Source organism: Pollachius pollachius, assembly GCF_949987615.1.
Source record: "Pollachius pollachius genome assembly, chromosome: 9".
NCBI lineage: Eukaryota > Metazoa > Chordata > Actinopteri > Gadiformes > Gadidae > Pollachius > Pollachius pollachius.
In genome coordinates, this window is record NC_136942.1 from 18,787,697 (window position 1) to 18,809,586 (window position 21,890).

The 21,890-nt window shown below is 50.9% G+C and overlaps 1 protein-coding gene across 1 annotated transcript in view; it reads left to right on the top strand.

Annotated features, from left to right (window-relative positions):
• Positions 1-466: 466 nt before the first annotated feature.
• The window catches only part of mctp2a (multiple C2 domains, transmembrane 2a), a 25,705-nt gene continuing 4,281 nt past the window's right edge, over positions 467-21,890 (top strand). The window contains exons 1-19 of the mRNA XM_079742861.1: positions 467-1,052; positions 1,456-2,338; positions 3,826-3,882; positions 3,987-4,092; positions 6,543-6,685; positions 6,803-6,879; positions 7,008-7,122; positions 7,211-7,240; positions 10,184-10,372; positions 11,826-11,956; positions 12,181-12,367; positions 12,568-12,655; positions 12,867-12,966; positions 13,047-13,149; positions 13,251-13,352; positions 13,519-13,593; positions 13,860-13,979; positions 15,743-15,924; positions 19,288-19,418. Of these exons, the coding sequence (XP_079598987.1) occupies positions 1,472-2,338; positions 3,826-3,882; positions 3,987-4,092; positions 6,543-6,685; positions 6,803-6,879; positions 7,008-7,122; positions 7,211-7,240; positions 10,184-10,372; positions 11,826-11,956; positions 12,181-12,367; positions 12,568-12,655; positions 12,867-12,966; positions 13,047-13,149; positions 13,251-13,352; positions 13,519-13,593; positions 13,860-13,979; positions 15,743-15,924; positions 19,288-19,418 (2,803 nt within the window). The 5' untranslated portion in view covers positions 467-1,052; positions 1,456-1,471. The remainder of the gene's footprint in view (positions 1,053-1,455; positions 2,339-3,825; positions 3,883-3,986; positions 4,093-6,542; positions 6,686-6,802; positions 6,880-7,007; positions 7,123-7,210; positions 7,241-10,183; positions 10,373-11,825; positions 11,957-12,180; positions 12,368-12,567; positions 12,656-12,866; positions 12,967-13,046; positions 13,150-13,250; positions 13,353-13,518; positions 13,594-13,859; positions 13,980-15,742; positions 15,925-19,287; positions 19,419-21,890) is intronic.

Here is a 21,890-nt window from a genome sequence, read left to right on the forward strand (position 1 = left end):
GAGCTCCTTAAAGACATCAGCAAATATTGAAGGGCCCCGTCCAGACCCAAACGCATCTGTTATCACCCATCGTCTCTGTGGACGGAGGAGTGTGAACAGCAGCCGTTCTGTGGCATGAAGCGTCCATGTCGGGACTCTTGGCAAGGCGTCGCACTTCAAACAAATGATTACTGATTATATGGAAATGAGATCAAAACAAAAAACCTAGCTGGCTACTGACGTCACAGTCAGAGAGTTGTTGTACACAATCCGGTAGGAGATAAAAAAAAAAGAGGAACATACCATTGTTAAGCAGCCTACCTCCTACCAAATCTCTCCCCCACGTCGTTTGGTTTTGATCAGGTGACCCTAAGGTTAATCGCTGACATCATCATGGGCTCTTCCCCACAAGCTCTTCCGTCTCTGAGGGTAGTGATCGTGATGCCCTTACAGCATTCGTTTTGGACTGTGTAGTATTAGAGCATTACACGTAATACAAATAAATGTAAAACAACAACAAAAAAGTTGAGCGTCTCAGGGAAGTGAGGCTGCAGCTTCTCCAGATCTGTATCGGATAGATACAGATCTGTCCGATACAGATCTATTAGCACCACCCAACATGGACTACAGTGAACCGAAAGCAATGTCAATTGTGCTTGTCTACGTGTGAAGGTAGTAACGGTGTTCCTTATATACAACTACACATAAACGCTGACATATACTTGTATGTTGCTCTAATGTTGTCCCACTTGAGTCTCCAAACAAACAAAGGCGTCCACTTTCCCTACTGCCGACGTTAGGGCAATCGCAGCGCCATCGAAACTACCCAGTGGGACTGGTATGTCCAGTTTGATCCACCTGGGTCGAGAGACTCCGCCAATCATGAACGTGCCACACACTGAGGAATGTTGAGTTGTGTTGAACACACTTCATGCTCGACCCCACACAGCAGATCCACTGATGGCTACTGGGAGACTGTTTAACGTTTGACAAAAGTTTAGCAAAAACTTGGTTTGACAAACTTTGATGCGCGTCGAGCTCTAGACACAAGGAAGCACATCGCTACTGGACAGGTAAGCCTGCTATATCTTTTTTTTCTTCGTCGAAATTGGCACACGCATTGAGTTTTTATGTAAGTTATTTAGCAGTGAAAGTTGTAAGAATATTTTACATTATATGTTACGCGTTTAAACGATCTAGTTGAGTTGTGCCTACAGTGCTTTTGTTTGAACAACTTGTTAATATGTGTTAGTTTTCTTTGGATAAAGTAATCTAAATGTACAATTAAGTAATACAGTAACAAATTTGGCTAGAATTAACCAAACGAGTGATAATATATGCAGTCTGGCAGCAGTCATTACACAGCTATATGCCTGCATATAAAGTGAATAGCAAATATTCAGTGTTGATCTTGAATATGTCACCTAGCTAAAGGATTTGGATTATTTATTTGACTGTTTTATGTTTCTTTGAAAGCCATTATTTACAAAAGATGGAATCCAAGAAGAAACCATTCTTCTTCAAGTTCCTGCAGCCGAAGAAGGCAGGTAAAAAGACAGGCGGCAAGCAGGGAAAGAAACTGGCCTACAGACGTAGCATCTCGTTCCCTGACCTGCGGATGCTGCCGGACGCGGCCCTTCTGGACTCCCTGGGCCTCGCCAGCTCCCCCTCTCAAAGTGACAATGAATCCGTCGCCAGTGAAAACGTCCCTTGCGAGCGGCCTTCCTCAGAAAGGGCCAACTACGATGCGGCCCCTGCGGTGCGGTACCCTCCCACCAGGGACTACGTGGACAACAGGATCATGGCACCTGCAGAGAGCTTTAACCACTTCGACGACTCAGACTATATCAGGCAACGCATGAACTCTGCAGGCAAATGGAGCTTTCACAGTGAACCAGGCAGGGTCCCCAGAGCAAACGTGACGGAGCCCGCGTCCTCTCTTCTGGCCCTTCCCGTCCCGTCGCCTCGACACGTCTCCGCCAACCAGCTGGTCGCACGACTGGCGGCGCTGGACGGGAGGGAGAACCTCGACCGCTCCGACACCTCCTCCGTGGGGATGTCGGAGGTGGTCTCGTCGGCGCTGTCCAGAGCCAGCTCCTTCGGGGATCAGGTGAGGGTGCCGGCGTCCCCGTCCTTCTTGCGGGTGTCCCCGTCGCAGGGGGCCCGGGAGCAGGCGGAGCGCTGGGCCCCGCTGCCCGACGGGTTCTCGGACGAGGAGCGCGGCGTGGTGACGTGGACCACGGACTCGGAGGACCAGGACAGGGAGCTCATGTCCCAGTACTTCTCCAAGCTGGAGGAGAACCCGGCAGAGGAGGAGGAGGAGCAGGAGGAGGGGAACCCGACGATGGATCCCGAGGAGGTCAGTACTACCGGGGACCGTCACTGGGGTTTCAGTCATGCAGTGACGAGCGCGTCACCTGGGTGCTTCTTGACTTGAAATTCAAGAATCACCAAGCAAACCAGTTGTTAGGTTATTGTAATGGTGAGGAAGCTCTCCGAGGGCGGCTTGGGAACTTCCTATAGTACCCACGTAGCGACAGCATGACGTCCGGACTGATTTATTTACCTGCCAGGAACAAAGCATACACCCTTGTGTTCCTGAGCGTACATGTGTGATTCATCATGAGGATGAGTGAGACAACCCAAGTTATGCAGCTGTAAAAGCCATTTGTTACTGATACTACACATAACTATGTCATGTCCCTGACTTTCTTTGCTTCTTCTCAGGCTTGTATTGTTCATATTTTGTAGTTGTTTCATATTGCAGCACTACAGAGAATATGGGCTGTTTACTACAAATTGATAGTTTTCTCCTAATTTTCCCTGAAAGTTCCCCTGATTTATGTTCCAGTGGACAGTATATAGAATGAACAATATAGTGTGTGTGTGTGTGTGTGTGTGTGTGTGTGTGTGTGTGTGTGTGTGTGTGTGTGTGTGTGTGTGTGTGTGTGTGTGTGTGTGTGTGTGTGTGTGTGTGTGCGTGTGTGTGTGTGTAGTGCTTGTCCAATGCAATGTCACATCACAATGACCACCTCAATTTTTGAAGTAAAGGAGCATTGGATTGTTAGTTATTATGTTGGTATTGGTAGTAATTGTTTTTTGGCCATTGGTTAATTCATTAATTAGTTAATTAATCGTTAATTACACTGTTGTGTTTGAAAGTGCCACAGTGTTTCTCATGGGAGACATGGCAAAACAAAGTGCAGGGGTTACATTAGTGCAGGGGTATCCCATGGTGTTTCTGATATGCAAGCCCTATAGCATCTTACTTAACCCATACCATGACCAAAAACTGTGAAACAAACAGAACCGTGGAACACCTAAAACGTAACACCCCTAGGTATGTAGTCATAAAGTCTACACCATATGTTACATGTAGCCCACCTTTGGGCTTGTAAAGCACACAGCTTTTTTATATTTAAATTCCGTTGTCATCTTTGTTCACACTAAGAGCATTGCATCTTGTGGTTTCTGGATTTTGAAGAACTCCATTCTTAAAAACCTGAAAATCAAGTCATTGCCTCACCAAGTTGTTTGTATTGGCTCCCATAAAAACAATCAAAACACTGCAATGTTTCCAAAAGCGTTCTACTCAGACACCCCACATTTCTTACATATCTTGCAGAACACTCAGTATTGCACAGATCTGAACTTATTCTTCCAATTCCAATAAACTGTGATGTACCGCGGAAAAGTATCTTCACCACAGAGGCCCTGTACATCTCACGGAGACATAAAGAATCATGAAGAAACCCGTAGAATAGACACGGAAACATTAAATTCATTTTTCGAATGTGTCCTGAGTTTAGTGTTAACTCTAAAGTCGTTTCCCCTCCTTCTGTGCAGGTGAACGAGCAGGATGACCTCTTCGATGAGGTGAAGCGGGATCTGTCCGACAACTCTGTGAGTAGTGACAAGACTTGTCTTTCACTTATCGGAAGGACTCGGCTGAACTATCTAGAGCTATCTCTTATTATCTCTTGATCACTTGTTTTGTTTTTAAACAGGCTGGGCCATCAGCTTCTCCTACAAGCCCTCTTCAAATCCAGAGATACCTGCTGAACATCAACCTGAAGGAGGGGAAGAACCTGGCCATTAAGAACAGGCGATCTGGTAGGTCAAGAGATATTCGATTACTGTGATTCATACAATTACTAGATGAATCAAATGCATATACTGTATATATTTTTTTTAGGCCCAAAACAGTGCCATTTTCTTGGTGACTTAGAATTTGGCAAGAAGCCCATCTGGTCAAGATGGGCTTGTATAAGACTAGTCTCTTCTGACTAGATTCCATTGCACGATGTACCTAAAATATGCAGTCCGACCTTGAAAAGTATTTACACCAGGAAAACAGGCTATGTAGGAAATGAAGACAAACAACACGTGATCTGTGTTTTCCCTGATCAAGTGGCATGCAATATTTGAGTATTCCTCACTTTCTCGTTATTATTGTGTAAACTCACTCTTTAAATATAAAATTTTTCTCCAAAAAACGAAATGTGGAGAGATTTTACAAATTTCATAGGAATAAAAGCAGCCCCATACATTACTATTTTTATAAACATCTATTGCTGGCAATTCTGTTAAAAGGTTTCTTTGCATTAAGAACCTTTTTTTTGTGTTGTCTAATCGAATGTATTTTTTTGGAGGGAGACTTAAATGAAAAGGAGCGAGAGAGAGACAGACAAAAGAGAGGATGGGGGCTGGTTTGAAAACAAACCTCCATCTGTCATTTCATCATGCTCCCTTGACCTCTTCCTTGTGGCCTAATTGGCCCGCTAGCGGGTAGCGGTTAAGTTTTGACGGCAGTGACCTCAAGTGGCTACAAATGGAACTGCAGCGTGAGAGCTTCACCGCGGGACACTTTTTTACTCAATCATTTGCCTTGACGACTCATGCACATTTTATATTATACATGTTCCAAATTCCCTTAAAGAACATAGCTAATTAAAACAATGTAATTGCAATTGTAGTCTAGCTAAATAGATTCTGGGATTTGAAATTAAAAAAATGTATGTCCTATGAATCACCTCAAAGTGTTGGGGTAGCCCCACCGTTCTATAAGCTGACACCCAGGCCAGACATGCTCTCTCTGGCAGTCAGGAGCCTTCCTCCCCCTGGCAGCAAGGCCCCATAATGATGCAATACCCACACGCCCTCTGCTCTGCTCCACTTTGCCCCACAATCAACACCCCGCCAGAGCACCCATCAACGCCCAAACACGGTCATTACATATTCTGAAAGGGTCGCTGCCCCCCACGTCCACCCCACTCACACATTTTCTGCCGCCCTGACCCCGGTCCTATATTTCATATCAATATATAAGTGAATATATTTTTTTTTGCGTTTCGCCGCCACCCGTCTCCGTGGTGCCGGGTGAGGCTCTCTCTGTCGGCCTCTCTCTCTCTCTCTCTCTCTCTCTCTCTCTCTCCCTCCCTCGCCCGTCCGCTGCCACATTCTGCTCCTGTCAAGCTGCCTGGAGGTTCCCCGTCACTGGCTGGCAGGGCGGTGCCGCTGTGGGTCCTGGCTGCCTGGGCGAGATGTTCATTTGGAGTGGGGAGCTGACAGGCCTGACAGCCCACCCCCACAGGGCCTTTGTCATGTGATTCAGCCTCCCTGTAGGCTCTCTCAAGCACCCCCTTTATTCCCGTATACAAATGAAGGCATTGGACTGGCTTTCATTTTCTTTTTTTTTTTTTTCTTGTGGGGGGGGGGGGGGGGGGGGCAATCTGCATGCCACAGCAGAGACAAAGACGTGCTGTCCCCCTGTGGGCCACACTCCCTCTCTCACACACTCTCAGCCGGCCGGGAGATTAGCACTGGTTGCTTCTAGCCGCCGTGCTCGGCCGCCGGCCGCATGCTGCCCAGTGTTTCCACTCTTTCACCAGTAAACAGCTCTGCGCTGGCTCCTCTGCCAAAGGACCCCCCTCAAACACTCACTCAGCCGCTCGCTCACACACACACACACAGACACACACACACACACATACACACACACACACACACACACACGCGCAGTCACGCACACATTGAAACACCCTTCCCCCCCCCCCCCCCCATAGTGATTGAATCAAAGGGCTGCTGTGTGTGTGGGTGTGTATGTGTGTTTGTGTGGTAGTTTGTGTGTTTGTCAAAATACAGTGCGCCTGTGTGTGTGTGTGTGTGTGGGTGGGTGGGTGTGTGTGGGTGTGTGTTTTTGTGTGTGTGGTCAAATACAGTGTGTGTGTGTGTGTGTGTGTGTTTGTGTGTGTATATGTGTGTGTGTGTGGTCAAATACAGTGTGTGTGTATGTGTGTATATGTGTGTGTGTTTGTGGTCAAATACAGTGTGTTTGTGTGTTCTCATCCATAATCTGTGTTTTTATTCATGGTGATGTGTGCTGTGTGGAATAAATAGTATTCGCAGGGAACAATCTCTGGATATTTTAGACCATTCTAGATCATTATCTTTATGCCAGGAGCGTTATGTTACCAAAACACTCAATAGCTCACCGTCCGGCCACAGGCCCGCCTGATCACTGACGTCCTGACCGTAGTGGTGTGTGTTGGTGTGTGTTGCAGCCACCAGTGATCCCTACGTGAAGTTCAAGATTGAAGGGAAGCAGTTCTACAAGAGCAAAGTGGTGTACAAGAGTCTGAACCCCCACTGGAACGAGTCCTTCTCGCACCCCCTGCGAGACAAGGACCATGGCATCGAGGCCCGGGTACCCACTGCTGTCCTCTCCTGCACAGATCGACACATTCCCGGGCCCTGTCCCCGGGCCACGGTTAGAGGCCTCAGGTTCTTATGTAACACGTTGGGTCTTTTTCTGTGTGTCCAGGTTTACGACAAGAATCTGACCAGTGATGAGTTCATGGGCTCCACCATGATTTCCATCAGCAACCTGGAACTGTACAAGTACGTTCTGCCTTCCGCTCTCGCATGAAATAACAAAACAAAAAAGGTTAATTATTGCCAAAGGAAATCCTTTGGCAAAAAAGGATTCCAGTCCTTTCACACTTCTTCATAATGTTGTTTGTGAACAGGAACTACGAGATTGAGCTGCGTCTGGAAGATCCTAAGAGTAAAGAAGATAACCTGGGCTCCATCGTCGTGGACCTCTGTTTGATGTACAGAGATGCAACCATCAAGAGGAACCCGGTAAAACACATACTTTCTGAGAGTTTTTGCTGACATGAACTATTGCTGTGTTCATTTAAACTGATATGAATTCTTGTTTTATTTACAGATCAACAGATGGCCACAAAAGAAGAATAAGGTTTGTATTTTAAGTTTTTTAATTATGTTTATGCGTTACTTGTATCTAGTTTTTGTCAGCGGTGCTTGCCGTGGTTGTTTTATAGTGGAGGACCACTAGGGGGCAGTAAATCACTGTGCAATGAGGCCGCAAAGAACGAGGTGCGTGCCAAGGATTTAGGCCTTTGTGTGTAACCTTGATTCGAGCTGTGGGTTTTGCCCATTTTTTACAGCACACTGTTCTTGCAGAGCATTGCTATATAATCATTACAAACAGCATCATTATTTCCCCAAAAACAAAACAAAAAACTTAGTAGCTCACATATTTGCTAAAATCACAACCTATTTCTTCAAACTCTTATTCGATAAAATAGACTATTTTGCTGAATTTTTTTTTTATTTCTTAATTTGGTCGGTAAGCACACTTATACCCAGTTAAATGTCACATCTGCTCCCTCTTTTAATGGTCACGGAGACAATCTCAGTTGGATATTTTACAAAAGAAATGAAGCAATTTCATCCACGGTGCAGGTTGTCCCTGCAGATGGCCAGAGGGACTCTGGGAGGGAATCAGAAACGTGTGATGGGATTTTACGGGAACGTGTCGCCCAAATCACAGTGCTAATTTAACAACGCTGCGATGCTAACTTCATGCCTGCATCTTTTTTGGGGGGGTTTTCGCTTTCCCTCTTTTATTATTTTACCACGTAGAATATCCTTTTGCATTTAACACCTATCCCGGTAGGTGCTGGAGGCACATCTCCCCTCGCTCCCCGAACCACACACACACACACACACACACACACACACACAGCTCCTTTAGCACTACCCCTCTCGACCCCCACACACATATACACGCACACACACACACACAAACACACACATACACACACACACACACACACACACACACACACACACAGCTCCTTTAGCACTACCCCTCTCGACCCCCACACACATATACACGCACACACACACACACACACACACACACACACACACACGCACACACACACACTCTCTCTCGAAGGAACTCCGCTCGTGCGTGTGCGTGTGTGTGTGTGTGTGTGTGTGTGTGTGTGTGTGTCCAACAGGGAGCAGGGCTGTATGGGAGGGGGTGGTTGAGGACAGGGGGCGGGGGGGGTTTTGGGTGGGTGGGCTGTGCTGTTTGAGGCAGGCTGCCAGCGCGGGATGCCTGAGATGGTCAGACTGATAATTCCCAGGCGCGGCGGGGCAATAACCCAGATGTTATGGACCTAATGTCCCAGCTGTGGACGGACAGAGGCGAGGCAGCGTCCCGCCAAATGGGCCGGGGGTCCGAGCTCATCCGGTGGGTCCCCATATGCTGTCCCCCCCCCCCCCCCCAGCATATGGGAGCCATCGCCGCGGCCCTTTTATGAACCAGGAATAGGCCCTCTTTAGGGGCCACTTACAGTTAAGTGGAATTGTTTTATTGGCCGCCGAGATAGAAATGTGTCCAAGATAAACACCCGGGATGACTTGGGCCGGGGCCTGGTTTATATCACCCCCCCCTCCCCCTCTGCTCCCTCCCATCCGCTTCTTTTGGAAGGGACGTGTGGGGGGGGGGTGATATTCATAGGCCTGTGTGTCTGTGGTGTTCCATGTTAATTCAAGTCCCTGAGATGTGCTTTGATCCCCCCCCCCTCCTCACACCCGCCCCAGGATTGGGGTGGTGGTTTTGGGGGTGGGTGACCCTGTATTCAACAGAGGAGGGCGGACTGGGAGCTTGGGTGGTTGACGGGGGACGGTGGTGGTGGTGGCGCTGGGCAGTGGTGAGTTGGTGTAGGGGGCTGGGGTGGTGGCATTGGGGGCATGGAGGGGTTGGTGTAGGGGGCTGTTTGAAGCCTTGTCGGCTCTGGGCGGCCCAGGGAGCCGGAGCAGTCAGAGGGGCGGACTGCCGCGCTCAGCGGCCGACGCAGCCGGCCCGGCCTATCAGACCGCCTGGATCGCTCCACCGCTCTCTCTCCCTCCTTCTCTCGGAGAGAGGGGGGAGATATGGGGACGGCCTCTCGCTTGACACACACACACCTCTTTTTTAATATGCATAAAAATAGCCATATCTTTTTTTTCGGGCGTGTGTGTTTAAGTGCTTCGCTTCCACGGCAGCGTTTAAAATAACATTTCTTTATTCCCTGCCGCTGGTTCGTCTGGAAACGGGCGGGAACGTCGGCGGCACGCCATCCAAAGGGTCGCCGTCGACGACGTGCCGCGAACGCGCGTGTCCACGATGGGCTGATGAGAGAGAGAGAGAGAGAGAGAGAGAGAGAGACAGAGATAAAGAGAGAGAGAAAAAGAGAGACAGAGAAAAAGAGAGAGCGAGAGAGAGATGGAGTGAGAGAGAGAGAGAGAGCACGGCGCTCTGCATCATTACTCACCACTACCTGCTGTCTGGTCCTCGGCACGCCAAGAGTCCTGCCTCTCGTCGCCGGGCTGTGATGAGTGGGACTGTCACAGCCAGGGACATCTGGCTGTCGCTCGCTGACGTGCCCCACACCCTGCCCCCGCTCTCTCTCTCTCTCTCTCTCCCCCCTCTCTCCGTCTGCACCCCCCTCTCTCTCTGGTGTGTACTGGCTGTCAGTGCTGGATGTGCTAATGTTCTCCAGCAGAGATGCGTTGCTGCTGCTGCTGTATAAAACCTCTTGTCCTACTTTCATGCACTCTGAGCGCCGGGAGGTGCCAAGATGAGGAAAATACACAGTTGTGTGAAGTGTGTGTGTGTGTGTGTGTGTGTGTGTGTGTGTGTGTGTGTGTGTGTGTGTACTCTATACATACAGACACATACCCACTCGAGTGTATGGGGATGTGTCAATGAGTGTTTGTGTGTGTGTCAGTGGGGGGGTTTGTGTGCATGTCTGTTTGGGTGTGTGAGTGTGTATGTGTGCGGGTGCCTCGATGTGTGTATTGGGGGTCCTGGCTCACCCTCTCACCCTCCCACCCTCTCCAGGGCGCCCAGCAGCTGCAGCCCACGGGCCAGCCGGGCAGCCAGACACAGACCCAGGGCAGCCTGCAGAAGAACCAGGTGTGGACGGGCGTGTACAGCATCAGCCTGGTGGAGGGGCTGGACCTGCCGCCGCAGGGCCCCGCCGACCTCTACGTCCGCTTCAGGCTGGCCGACCAGAAGTACAAGAGCAAGGTGGGTCCTCTGGACCGCTGGAGAGGCGGCTGGTCTCTCTCTGGACCGGTGGAGAGGTGGCTGGTCTCTCTCTGGACCGGTGGAGAGGTGGCTGGTCTCTCTCTGGACCGGTGGAGAGGTGGCTGGTCTCTCTCTGGACCGGTGGAGAGGTGGCTGGTCTCTCTCTGGACCGGTGGAGAGGTGGCTGGTCTCTCAGGGGTCTCTGACCGGTGGAGAGGTGGCTGGTCTCTCAGGGGTCTCTGACCGGTGGAGAGGTGGCTGGTCTCTCTCTGGACCAGTGGAGAGGTGGCTGGTCTCTCTCTGGACCAGTGGAGAGGTGGCTGGTCTCTCAGGGGTCTCTGACCGGTGGAGAGGTGCCGGGTGTCTGACCGGTCTCTGGACTGGTAGAGGTGAAGGACGCTCTGTCCATCCGTCTCTCCTTCACCACGTTATTTCTCCTATTAAAATATCCCTTGCTGGTTTATTAGCGTTCCGGTGTCGTGGGAAGTCTGTGTTGCCATCTCTCCCCCCCCAGAGTCCCAGCAGGTTTCTGTCAGGGACTCACCTCCACCTTGGCTCACTGGGCCGTGGCAGAGGCAGCTCATTAGTGCTGGGCAAGGGCTGCCAGACTCCTCTCTCTGTCGCTCTCCGTGTCTCTCTGTCTCTCTCTGTCTCTCTCTCGCTCTGTCTCTCTCTCTGTCTCGCTCACTCTCTCTCTCTCTGTCTCGCTCACTCTCTCTCTCTCTCTCTCTCTCTCGCTATCTCTCTCTCTCTCTCTTTTTTGCTCTCTGCCTCTCTCTATCTCTCTCTCTCTGCCTCTGTCTCTCTCTCTCTTGCTCTCTCTCGCTCTCTCTCTCTCTCTCTGCCTCTCTCTGCCTCTCTCTCTGTCTCTCTCTCTCTCTCTCTCTCTCTCTCTCTCTCCCCCCTTTCTCTGTATCTTCATTTGCATACGCAGCATGCCCTGTTCCTCTAGCTCTACTTGTTGCCCCCCCCCAGGTCCCTCTCCCTGATGACTTTCTGGTGCTCTTGTCTCGTGTTGTCGTGTCATTTCTTCGTAAGCCGCTCTGCTTCTCTCTCCACTTGTTTGTTTGTTGAACAAAGCTGATTCTAATTGGAAGCTGTCAGTGTGTACAATCCCAGAGTGGCCAACCCAGGCGTGCACGGCCGCACGCACAAAGACACACACACACACTCGTGCACACACACACACACACACACACGCACACACACACAAACACACACACACACACACCCACGCACACACATACACACACACACACACCCGCGCACCTGTCCTGCATCTGTCTGGCTGAACTGAATGGAGACTTAATTCCCCGCGTAACGGTTGCTCGTGTTCCAAGAGTGTTCACCATGATTGTGGGAGTGTGTGTGTGTGTCTGTGTGTCGATGTATGTGTGTATGAGAGGGTGAGAGTTCTACCATTCACACACATGCACTGGGTCACCCTCCGCAGAACCTGTGCATCCAGGCCAACCCCCAGTGGAGGGAGCGGTTTGACTTCAACCAGTTTGAAGACAACCAGGAGCCTCTGCAGGTGGAGGTGTTCTCCAAGAGGGGCAGGAAGTCCCCGGAGTCGTGGGGAATGTGAGTTTCACTTCCCGTGACCCCAATCGCTCACATATTCGTACCACACATTATCTCCCAACAAAACCTGTGTCCCTGTGTGTGTGTGTGTGTGTGTGTGTGTGTGTGTGTGTGTGTGTGTGTGTGTGTGTGTGTGTGTGTGTGTGTGTGTGTGTGTGTGTGTGTGTGTGTGTGTGTGTGTGTGTGTGTGTGTGTGTGTGTGTGTGTGTGTGTGTGTGTCTCAGGTTGGAAGTGGACCTGTCCCAAGTGGAGGAGAACCAGAGGCAGCTCTACACCCATGTCCTGAACCCGGGGAAGGGCCGGCTGGTCTTCCTGGTGACCCTCACCCCCTGCTGTGGGGTCTCTGTGGGGGACATCCTCACTGCCCCCTTGCAGCAGTTCGACGAACGCAAGAACATTCAGGACCGATTGGTTTGTCATTTAAATATCAGCGATCAGTGCCAGAACGAACCTGAGAATCTGTAAATATACTTCCTCATTTGATCTCATTTGATCTCTAGTATCAGAAATTGTCACGAGGAGTTATTAGTCACGGTAAAGTGATGACCTGCATTAGGGCGCTCTTAAAATCTAGATCTTGACGCAGATGTCATGCGTGCCTCTGGGTCTAGAGCCTGCTGAACTCCCACAAGAGCCTGAGGGAGGTGGGCTTCCTGCAGGTGAAGGTTATCAAGGCCACAGACCTCCCTGCAGAAATCGGTAAGCAACCCCAGCAGCACCAATCGCCATGGCCTCCAAGGCTGCAAATTGTGTTATAATGTCCTTTATATGATTGTGTTATGCTAATTACGATTGTATATATTCAAGTTATTATAACATTATAACTTTTATAATTATAATTACTGAAACTATTGCTATTATTATTGTTGATGTGATGAACATTAGGGTTATCATCCTCCCATCCTAACAGGTAAGAACCCGTTCTGCCTGGTGGAGTTGGGGAACAGCCGGCTGCAGACCCACACCATCGTCAAGAACCTCAACCCCGAGTGGAACAAAGTGTTCACCTTGTAAGTAGGCCGCGAGCACCAGGCCGCCCTTTGTATCCCTGCCCCGCTGGCCCCGGTGCTAACGTTGCGTCTGACCCCAGCCCGGTGAAGGACATCCACGACGTGCTGGAGCTGACGGTGCTGGATGACAACGGAGACAAGACGCCCACCGTCCTGGGGAAGGTGGCCATCACGCTGCTCTCGGTGAGTACCCCCCCCCCCACCCGGAGTCCTGCTCCAGTACGGTGACCGTCGGTTTGGTTTCGGAGCTCCTGGTTGAGACGTTCCGTTGGGTCTCGCTTTAGATCCAGAACGGCAAGAGGATCTGCAGGCTGTTGAAGAAGGAGTCGCTGGGAACCACGGCGAAGGGAAGCATCACGCTAGAGCTGGATGTCCTGTACAACCAGGTAGGATGCTTTTAAAGGAACGCAGAGGGAGATCACTTTTACCTGTACTTTATTTGAATAAAATGCATATTTCGCTTTAGAAGTCAAGCACATATACCTGAATTAGATACCTGTTTATACACAATACACGTGTTGAGCTAATATTTGTTTGATGTTTCTTCCTCAGATCAGAGCTGGAGTCAGAACTTTTCAGCGAAAGGAGGCAAAATTCACGGAGGAAAACGTTAAATTTTCCAAAAAGGTGATTTTTTTTTTTCTATTTTGTTGTGTTTTCTGCCAGGGACACTAATGCTCCTTAATGACTGCGTCCCTGCTAGGCAATTAGCAGTGGTCACAAAATAGCTGCGCCAAAATGTGGTTTCCACGTTCTGATTGGTCATCAAAAATACATAGCCCTGGAATTAAGGGCCAGTAAAGAAGAATCAACCTGATTGCAAACTCATAAACATAATGTCCGGCGTCAACTGATTCTGACTTGTGCATTTTATTGTCGTTATTTCCCATTAGGCTCTTGCCCAGAATATCTATCGGGTTCGCAGAATCACCACAGCGGTGCTCTACACGTTACAGTACATTAAGAGCTGTTTTCAGTGGGAGAACAGGCAGCGCAGCCTAATAGCCTTTCTGGTAAGTCATTGCGGCACGTTAATGAGCTCCCTTTAAGCCTTGGGGCGAACAAGTTTTTTTGTGTCCCGTTTCACTGCAGCCAAGTTTTAACTCTTTAAAGTGTAATTTTGCATGAATGCATTGCGGCGTCTTTGGCCCGGCTCTGTGTCTCCATTTACAACTCGCAAATTGTTCTATCTTTCGCTGCGTTTCTTTTCCCAGGAAAGATGTAGTCTGTACTTTTGGGTGGGGATGGGGGGGGGGGGGGGGAGTTTTCTTTTGTGTGAGTTTGATCTTGTTAAAGCAAACCCCGCTTGGCTTTTCCTTCAGTTCTCCTGGACATTAGAGGGTATGTGACGGGTACGGGGGGGGGGGGGGGGGGGGATTTGGGTATGTGTGCATCTTACCAGCCAAGCCGGCCCACCCGGGGGACGGTGTCGGGGGGAGGGGGGATCACCGGCTCAGCTCCCCTGGTCGGAGGAGGAGCGCTGACGGTGGTGAACCCTGTTTAAATGTCTCTGTTTAGCCCTTTTAATGAGGCTGTGTGATCTGAGGGCCTAAGCCTGAATAATCTGGTTTCACCTCCTGAAATCCCCCCTTTCCTCACAACGCATGTAATGTCACGACTAGGAGCGCACGCCTTCGCCGTGAAAGCCCCGCCGCGCCAGGGTGAGCAAGCGGTCACAGACAGGGCGTGTGGGTGTGAGTGTGTCTGTCTGTCTGTGTGTGTGTGTGTCTGACTGTCTGTGTGTGTGTGTGTGTGTGTGTGGAGCTATAAACTCCTCTTTCAACGCCTTTTTCTTTTCTTCTTGTCTTGCTCTTGTCTGGGGCTGGGCGGGGGTGACATGCAATTCATACCTGGTGCTTTTCCATGAGGCCGTCTCACGGATGGCAGGGTGCAAATCCCCCTGGGCATCCGCCAGGGCTTTGGGGGCCGTTGACGGGCAGGTGGACACGCAGACAGGAAGGCAGAGAACAATACGGGTGATTGTACACGGAGAGTGGGAGGAGAGGCTACTATCCGGGAAGGGAAGAAGTTGGAGCGCCGGGAGAGGGAGGGGAGGAGCGGGGGAGAGAGGGAGAGAGGGAGAGAGAGAGAGAGAGAGAGCAGATATAGTCAGAGACATGAAAAGAGGGAGAGAGAGCTAGATATAGAGAGAGAGAGAGACATGAACAGAGGGTGAGAGAGAGAGACATGGACAAAGGGGGAGAGAAAGAAATCAGAATGGAAAGAGCTTAATCGCCATGTAAGCGTTCACACAAAAGCCGCCTGCCGGGGTAGTCTCAGAAATAAGAGCTACAGAGACAGACACGGAAACAGAAGGCGAGACCAAGAAAGAAAGAGCGAAACGGAGAGAAAAGCGGAGCAAGGGATGGGGAGAGCAAGGTAGGGCGAGAGAGAGAGATACCTGTACCTCTCTCTCTAGCTCTCTCTCTCTCTGCCTTGCTGGGAGAGGGGGATAGAGCGAGGTCGAGAGAGATAGACGCAGAGCTAGAGAGCGACGGAGGCAGGTAGATGGTGAGTGCTGCCAGATAGTGGGCCTACCTCCAGGCAGACGGACCCGGGTTCAGGAGGCCAGGGGGAGAGGCGTGCTGACGGGTGACAGGTCAGCTGCTCGGGCCATCTCCTCGCCCCGGCCTATAATTAGATCCTCCGCAGGCCATGGCAGAGTATGTGTGCGTGTGTGTGTGCGTGTGTGTGTGTGTTTGTGCGTGTGTGGTTTTGTGTGATGGCACACTCTAATCTTTCATTCCCACCGCCGTTGCTCCCGCTGTGCGCTGAGTTCTGCGCTCCAATCGGAGGTCCAGCCAGGGGGAGGAAGGGTGCTCGTGGTGGCTCTCAGTCCACCATGGAGTCTCACAGCAGACGCCCGGTCCACACTGTAGACAGGGGGGTGACGACTGATTCAATAGTGAATAGCGAACAGGTGAGTCAAACGGCGACTCCCAGGGAGTTCAGAATGGAGTGATTAAGGAGTGGGTTGGGCTGAGGCATCTCTCTGGGGCGTGCGTACGGTTTAGGATGCAGAGGAACTCAGGCAACACACCTTTAGCTGGAGTCTTAGCACCCTGGGGCCTAAACTATGTTACTGAGACTGAAGTGAACATCCACATCTGTAATGAGCCTATGGGAGATAAGGTCAAGCTATAGTATATGTTATATATAAATGATACACCTAATATGTGTTGTACCAAACTGTGTGGCTTTGTGTCAGTCTGACTGTAGCACAAGGTGTTATTTTTAAAGCAGACAGTTTGAGAGCAGTTGGAGCAGCTTCTGTCGGTGCATGTGTTGACAGCGCAGGATGAGAGCGGCCTGAATTGAGAGGGAGAGATATAGATGGGGAGAGAGAGAACGGGAGAGAGAGCGAGAGCGATACTGGGTGAGTCAGCTGCTCGGAATTCTTTCACCCACTCATCAGCAGAAAGTTGGGTGAAGAAGAACTTTTTGCCTTTTTTCTCGTAATGTTTACATTTCCTCTTCTCCTGGGGATGAGCGAGAGAGAGAGGGGGGAGAGAGAGGGGGGGAGAGGGGGAGGGACAGAAGCAGAGACATAGTCCCAAGTCCTGTTTATGATTAAACTGATAGTACTGAATGAACACGGGGCCACAAGACCGGGGACCACATCAACACACAGGCGTGGAAATAAACAGCCATTACAACCGCTGGTACACACACACACACACACACACATACACACACACACACACACACACTTTTGCACCCATGGCCATTTAGTGGACAGTCACAGCCAGTCCTCCCCTCCAAGTCCTCGTTTGGCAATTAAGTGGTGTGTGTTTAGAGGTGTGTGAAGCAGCCTGCCACCGGGGCTCCTAATGAACGCAGCTCCCTCTCCTATATTTATATCTTTAGGCCGCGGTAATAAGGTAACGCATTCAGACGTTGACAGATGGCCTCTGCTTTTGCCTCTCACATGTGCATAATTACATCCATAGTGTCTGCTCGCTCTCTCCCCATCTCTCTCTCTTTCCCTCCCTCGCTCTCTTTCTCTCTCTCTCTCCCTCTTTCCCTCCCTCTCTCTCTCTCTCTCACTCCCTCTTTAACTCCCTCGCTCTCTTTCTCTCTCTCTCTCTCCCTCTTTCCCTCCCTCTCTCTCTCTCTCTCTCCCTCTTTCCCTCCCTCTCTCTCTTTCTCTCTCTCTCTCCCTCTTTCCCTTCCTCTCTCTCTCTCTCTCTCTCCCCCCCCCCCCCGCGTTGGGGGCAGGACGTAGTTAGAGTAGATGGGGGCTTCAGGGCTGGAGCTAGGGGCCGGATGGTCCTCGTGGCGGGGGTGGTGGTGGTGGTGGTGGTGGTGGTGGTGGTGTGGGGGGAGGGATTGTAGCGATGGGGGTCCGGCAGGCTGTAATATACATTACAATACATTATTTATTAAGCAGCCCAGCGGCCCTAGCCTTCTGCAGAGGATCCGTGCATCCTGTCATGCATTACGGCTCGCTGTGGTTTCCAGTGGAACTGCGGGCGGGACTTCCCGTAGTGCTCTACCCGGAACGCGCGGCCATTATATCATCAAGCCCCACCGGCCGCCTGGCTGACCCCCGCCCAGCGGGGAGCCTGTTTCCACCCCTGCTTATGTAGATCTCTGCACGCATCATGAAGTGCTTGTTGGAGTGTGTGCCTGTGTGTGCCTGTGTGTGCGTGTGTGTGCGTGTGCTCTTTGCATGTGTGTGTGTGTGTGTGTGTGTGTGTGTGGGTGTGTGTGGGGGGGGGTGTTCACAAGGTGTTCATAATGGATGTAATAGATCAGTGGTCTGTTGCATATGAGCCAAAGTGGCTGAGGAAGTCTCCTTTTTATTTTTTTTACCCTCCTTCTAAACTTCTGCGCCGTCCTTTTGGTAAAACCAACTTTCTGAGTGGCAATCAGATATGAAAAAAACGTCACACTCAGGGACAGGAATTGGGCCGGCCTAGACAGTGATGAGGCCCAGATTGCTTGCTCGTTTCGCATTATTCTGCCTTTGAATATTATTGTGCAAGAGGGAGGGGGGGAGGGGAGCGAGAGTCTCAGAGTTATCATTGTTTGCCGGGCTGGAGGTTACCTGTTTTGATTGTGCAATCTCCTCAGTGAAAATGAGCCTGCGATGTTTGAAGTAGCTTTTCCGGTGGCTACCCCTTGGGCTGCAGTTTTAAAATAGCTCCTTTCTAATTGGGTAATCTGAGAAAAATCTGTCTCTGTCTCTCTCTCACACTGTCTCTCTCCCTCTCTCCCTCTCCTTCTCTCCCTCTCTCCCTCTCTCTCTCTCTCTCTCTCTCCTCTCTCTCTCTCACTCTCTCTCTCTCTCTCTCTCTCTCTCGCCCTCTCTCTCGCATCAAGTCTCCTCATAAACAAAACAGAAAAAAAGTCCTCATAAACATCATCATTGAGTAGGAATCCAAGTAGTGTGTTTGGATTCGTAACGCTCTGTCTCTCTCTCTGTCCCTCTCCCTCTCTTTGTCTCCCTATATCTCTCACCCCTTGTTTATGCTACAGTAATGAGCCTAGGATGGGTGCATTTCAACAGTGTGACAACATCATGTTCTTTTCTGTGAAAGAGTCATGGAAAGTGACAGCTAAAATCTTCATAAAATAACTGCCCTTTTTTTTTTACAAGTGCCTTTTCGCTAAGACGAGAGCGAGATGAATGTGCTATACATCAGCCGTGACTGCAGAGGGGTCACCCAGAGTTCCTCCCTGCAGTTGCCCGAGTGGCCTGTAGATGGCGGTGCAGCACTGCTGTAAAGGCCCACGGAGGCCTGCTTGAGGGGGATCGGTTACTTACCAAACAGGAACCTTTCGTGGGAAGAACGCGGAGTGAAATCCTCCATTCTGTGTGATAGACCACGATACACAAGTCAAACAGAAAGGGAGAGACCGGGAGAGCTAGGGGGAAAGAGACGGAGAGGGCTAAATGAACATGTATAAGCCAGCCAAAATTAATCTCTTTCAGAAGTTAAAAGTTGAGCGTAATTTTGCTTCAGATGAAATGGATGAAAGTTTCCCCCCCCCACTCCTCTGAAAAAAGAGAGGGATCATTTACACTTGAAAGCTGATTTTGAGCTTTCTGTCATTAGAGAACTTTGAGTATTTAAGTCGCATTAATATTTGAACATATGAGCTACCTCATCTGTCAGGAGTTCCACTAGAAAGACGGCGGCGTTCCTCGCACGCGCACACGTGTGTGTGTGTGTGTGTGTGTATTTGAACCATTTTTCTCTTTGACTCTGCCAGGTAGCAACTGGTCTAGGCATCATTTGACAGCCTGTGAAATGCTGATTGCCTCACATCACAGCCTGAAAAGATGGCATGTGATGAATGTTTGATGCGGTGCAGCTGTAAACACAGTTGGCAGCTGCGGCCGCCGCTGCATTTTGAGCTGATAGAGTCATCGCCTCCTCTGGATGAGGCCAGCACAGGGTCAGATCTGGCTCCGGAGGTCTCGGGAGACCACCTGTGCGGTGCTGGTAGCGGCAGTGGAGCCCGTTGGCGGGGACTGGGCCGTTACCCAGGGTAGCAGGATGAAGGCCAGGATCAAGCTGTAATCACACCGGTCCTAATTGTTCCTGGTAACTACGCGGCCTCTGGAAATGTTTTGGTTCGGCAAGGCCCGAACTTATAGGGGGTTTGTGTGTGGGGCTGTGGGTGTGTTTGCGTAGGTGTGGGTGAGTGTGTGTGTGTGGGTGTTGGTGAGTGTGTGTGTGTGTGGGTTTGTGTGTGTGTGCGCTACTCTGGTTGGTTCTTATTCTCCTGGTAATACATTTTTTAAATTGCAAAAAAAGTTTTTATTCCTTAAAAGTTGTGGTGCTCGAATCCAATGTATATTTTCCTTGAGATCCCTGCGTTGTGTTGTGAGATAATGCTTTTTAAAAAGTAGTCTAGAAGGTGGCAGTGGGGTCGACGTTTGTGTATTTATATAAAAACAACTACCGTGATATTTAATATTTCCACCATATGTTATTCATACTTGGAAACTTTATTTACCAGTAGATAAGATCTTTTTATTGAGATGCTTCAACCATGTGCTTACCTCCAATGATATTGGTATTGTGTTGAATAGTTAATAATAATAAATAGTTAATATCAATATCATAATCCGTACCGCTCCATATAATGTGCATATAATATTCAATAGTTATTACCAATCAATGATAGCTGGCAACAGTTATGAGTATTAATGAATACTTAATGTACCACATCAATAGTTATGTCATTATTGACTACAATTAATTAAGATAACGTTCGGTTAAATTATTTCAGTCTTTTTCAAATATTGTGCTTTCAGAACAAGTGAGTCTGATTAAAAAAATGATTCGATATTTCTTTAAATTCTGTTGTTGATATTATTGCCAGCGAGCAGCATAACGAAGAAGATCACCCTTCCTCCAAACGAGCGGCGCCTTTAGAGGACAAGCGAGGCGGCCCTGTGTGGTGACTTGGCTCTGTTGAGGCCCGGTTACCTCCCTCACTGCAGTGGACCGAGCGTGCTCCGTGTTCAACCTCGGGGTGTGTGGCGTCTCATAATGACTGCAGCACGCGGTCCAGCCCCCCCTAGTCTGAGAGGACACCCCCCCTAGTCTGAGAGGAGCCCCCCCCAGTCTGAGAGGACAACCCCCCAGTCAGAGAGGAGCCCCCCCAGTCTGAGAGGACACCCCCCCAGTCAGAGAGGAGCCCCCCCCCCCAGTCTGAGAGGACACCCCCCAGTCTGAGAGGAGCCCCCCCCAGTCTGAGAGGACAACCCCCCAGTCTGAGAGGAGCCCCCCCCCCCAGTCTGAGAGGAGCCCCCCCTAGTCTGAGAGGACACCCCCCCAGTCTGAGAGGAGCCCCTCCCCAGTCAGAGAGGACACCCCCAGTCAGAGAGGAGCCCCCCCAGTCTGAGAGGACACCCCCCCAGTCCTGAGAGGACACCCCCAGTCAGAGAGGACACCCCCCCTAGTCTGAGAGGACACCCCCCCAGTCTGAGAGGAGCCCCCCAGTCTGAGAGGACACCCCCCAGTCAGAGAGGAGCCCCCCCAGTCTGAGAGGACACCCCCCAGTCTGAGAGGAGCCCCTCCCCAGTCAGAGAGGACACCCCCCCAGTCTGAGAGGACACCCCCCAGTCAGAGAGGACACCCCCCAGTCTGAGAGGACACCCCCCAGTCTGAGAGGACACCCCCCAGTCAGAGAGCAGCCCCTCCCCCGTCAGAGAGGACACCCTCCCCAGATATAAGGACACCCTCCCAAGTCACCAAAGACCCCCTCCCCAGTCAAAGAGGATGCCCTCCCTAGTCACAGTAGACCCCCTCCTTACTCACAGTGGACTCCCTCCCCAGTCAGAGAGGACCCCCTCCCCAGTCAGAGAGGAGACCCTCCCCAGTCAGAGAGGACCCCCTCCCCAGTCAGAGAGGACCCCCTCCCCAGTCAGAGAGGAGACCCTCCCCAGTCAGAGAGGACCCCCTCCCCAGTCAGAGAGGACCCCCTCCCACGTCAGAGAGGACCCCCTCCCCAGTCAGAGAGGACCCCCTCCCCATAGAGAGAGGACCCCCTCCCCAGTCAGAGAGGACCCCCTCCCCAGTCAGAGAGGAGACCCTCCCCAGTCAGAGAGGGCCCCCTCCCCATGCAGAGAGGGCCCCCTCCCCAGTCAGAGAGGAGACCCTCTCCAGGCAGTGAGTGTGAGCTTGCGACCCGTGCGCCCTTCTCGCCTGGCATTTTTTGCAGTGCGTGGGGGACCGGCCGGCGCCCGGTTAACGTCTGTGTGAGCGGCGCTGACAGGGAGAGAGTCCTCTCCTCCTCCTCCTCCTCTCCTCCTCCTCCTCCTCCTCTTCCTCCTCCTCCGGGGGTGGGGGTGGGGGTGGGGCCAGGCTCGCATGGCAGATCTGTCACCCAGGAGGTCGCTCAGTGTTAACGCTCCCGACACGGATTAAACACTGGTGGCCGGCGCCGCAGTGCAGGGTCAGAGC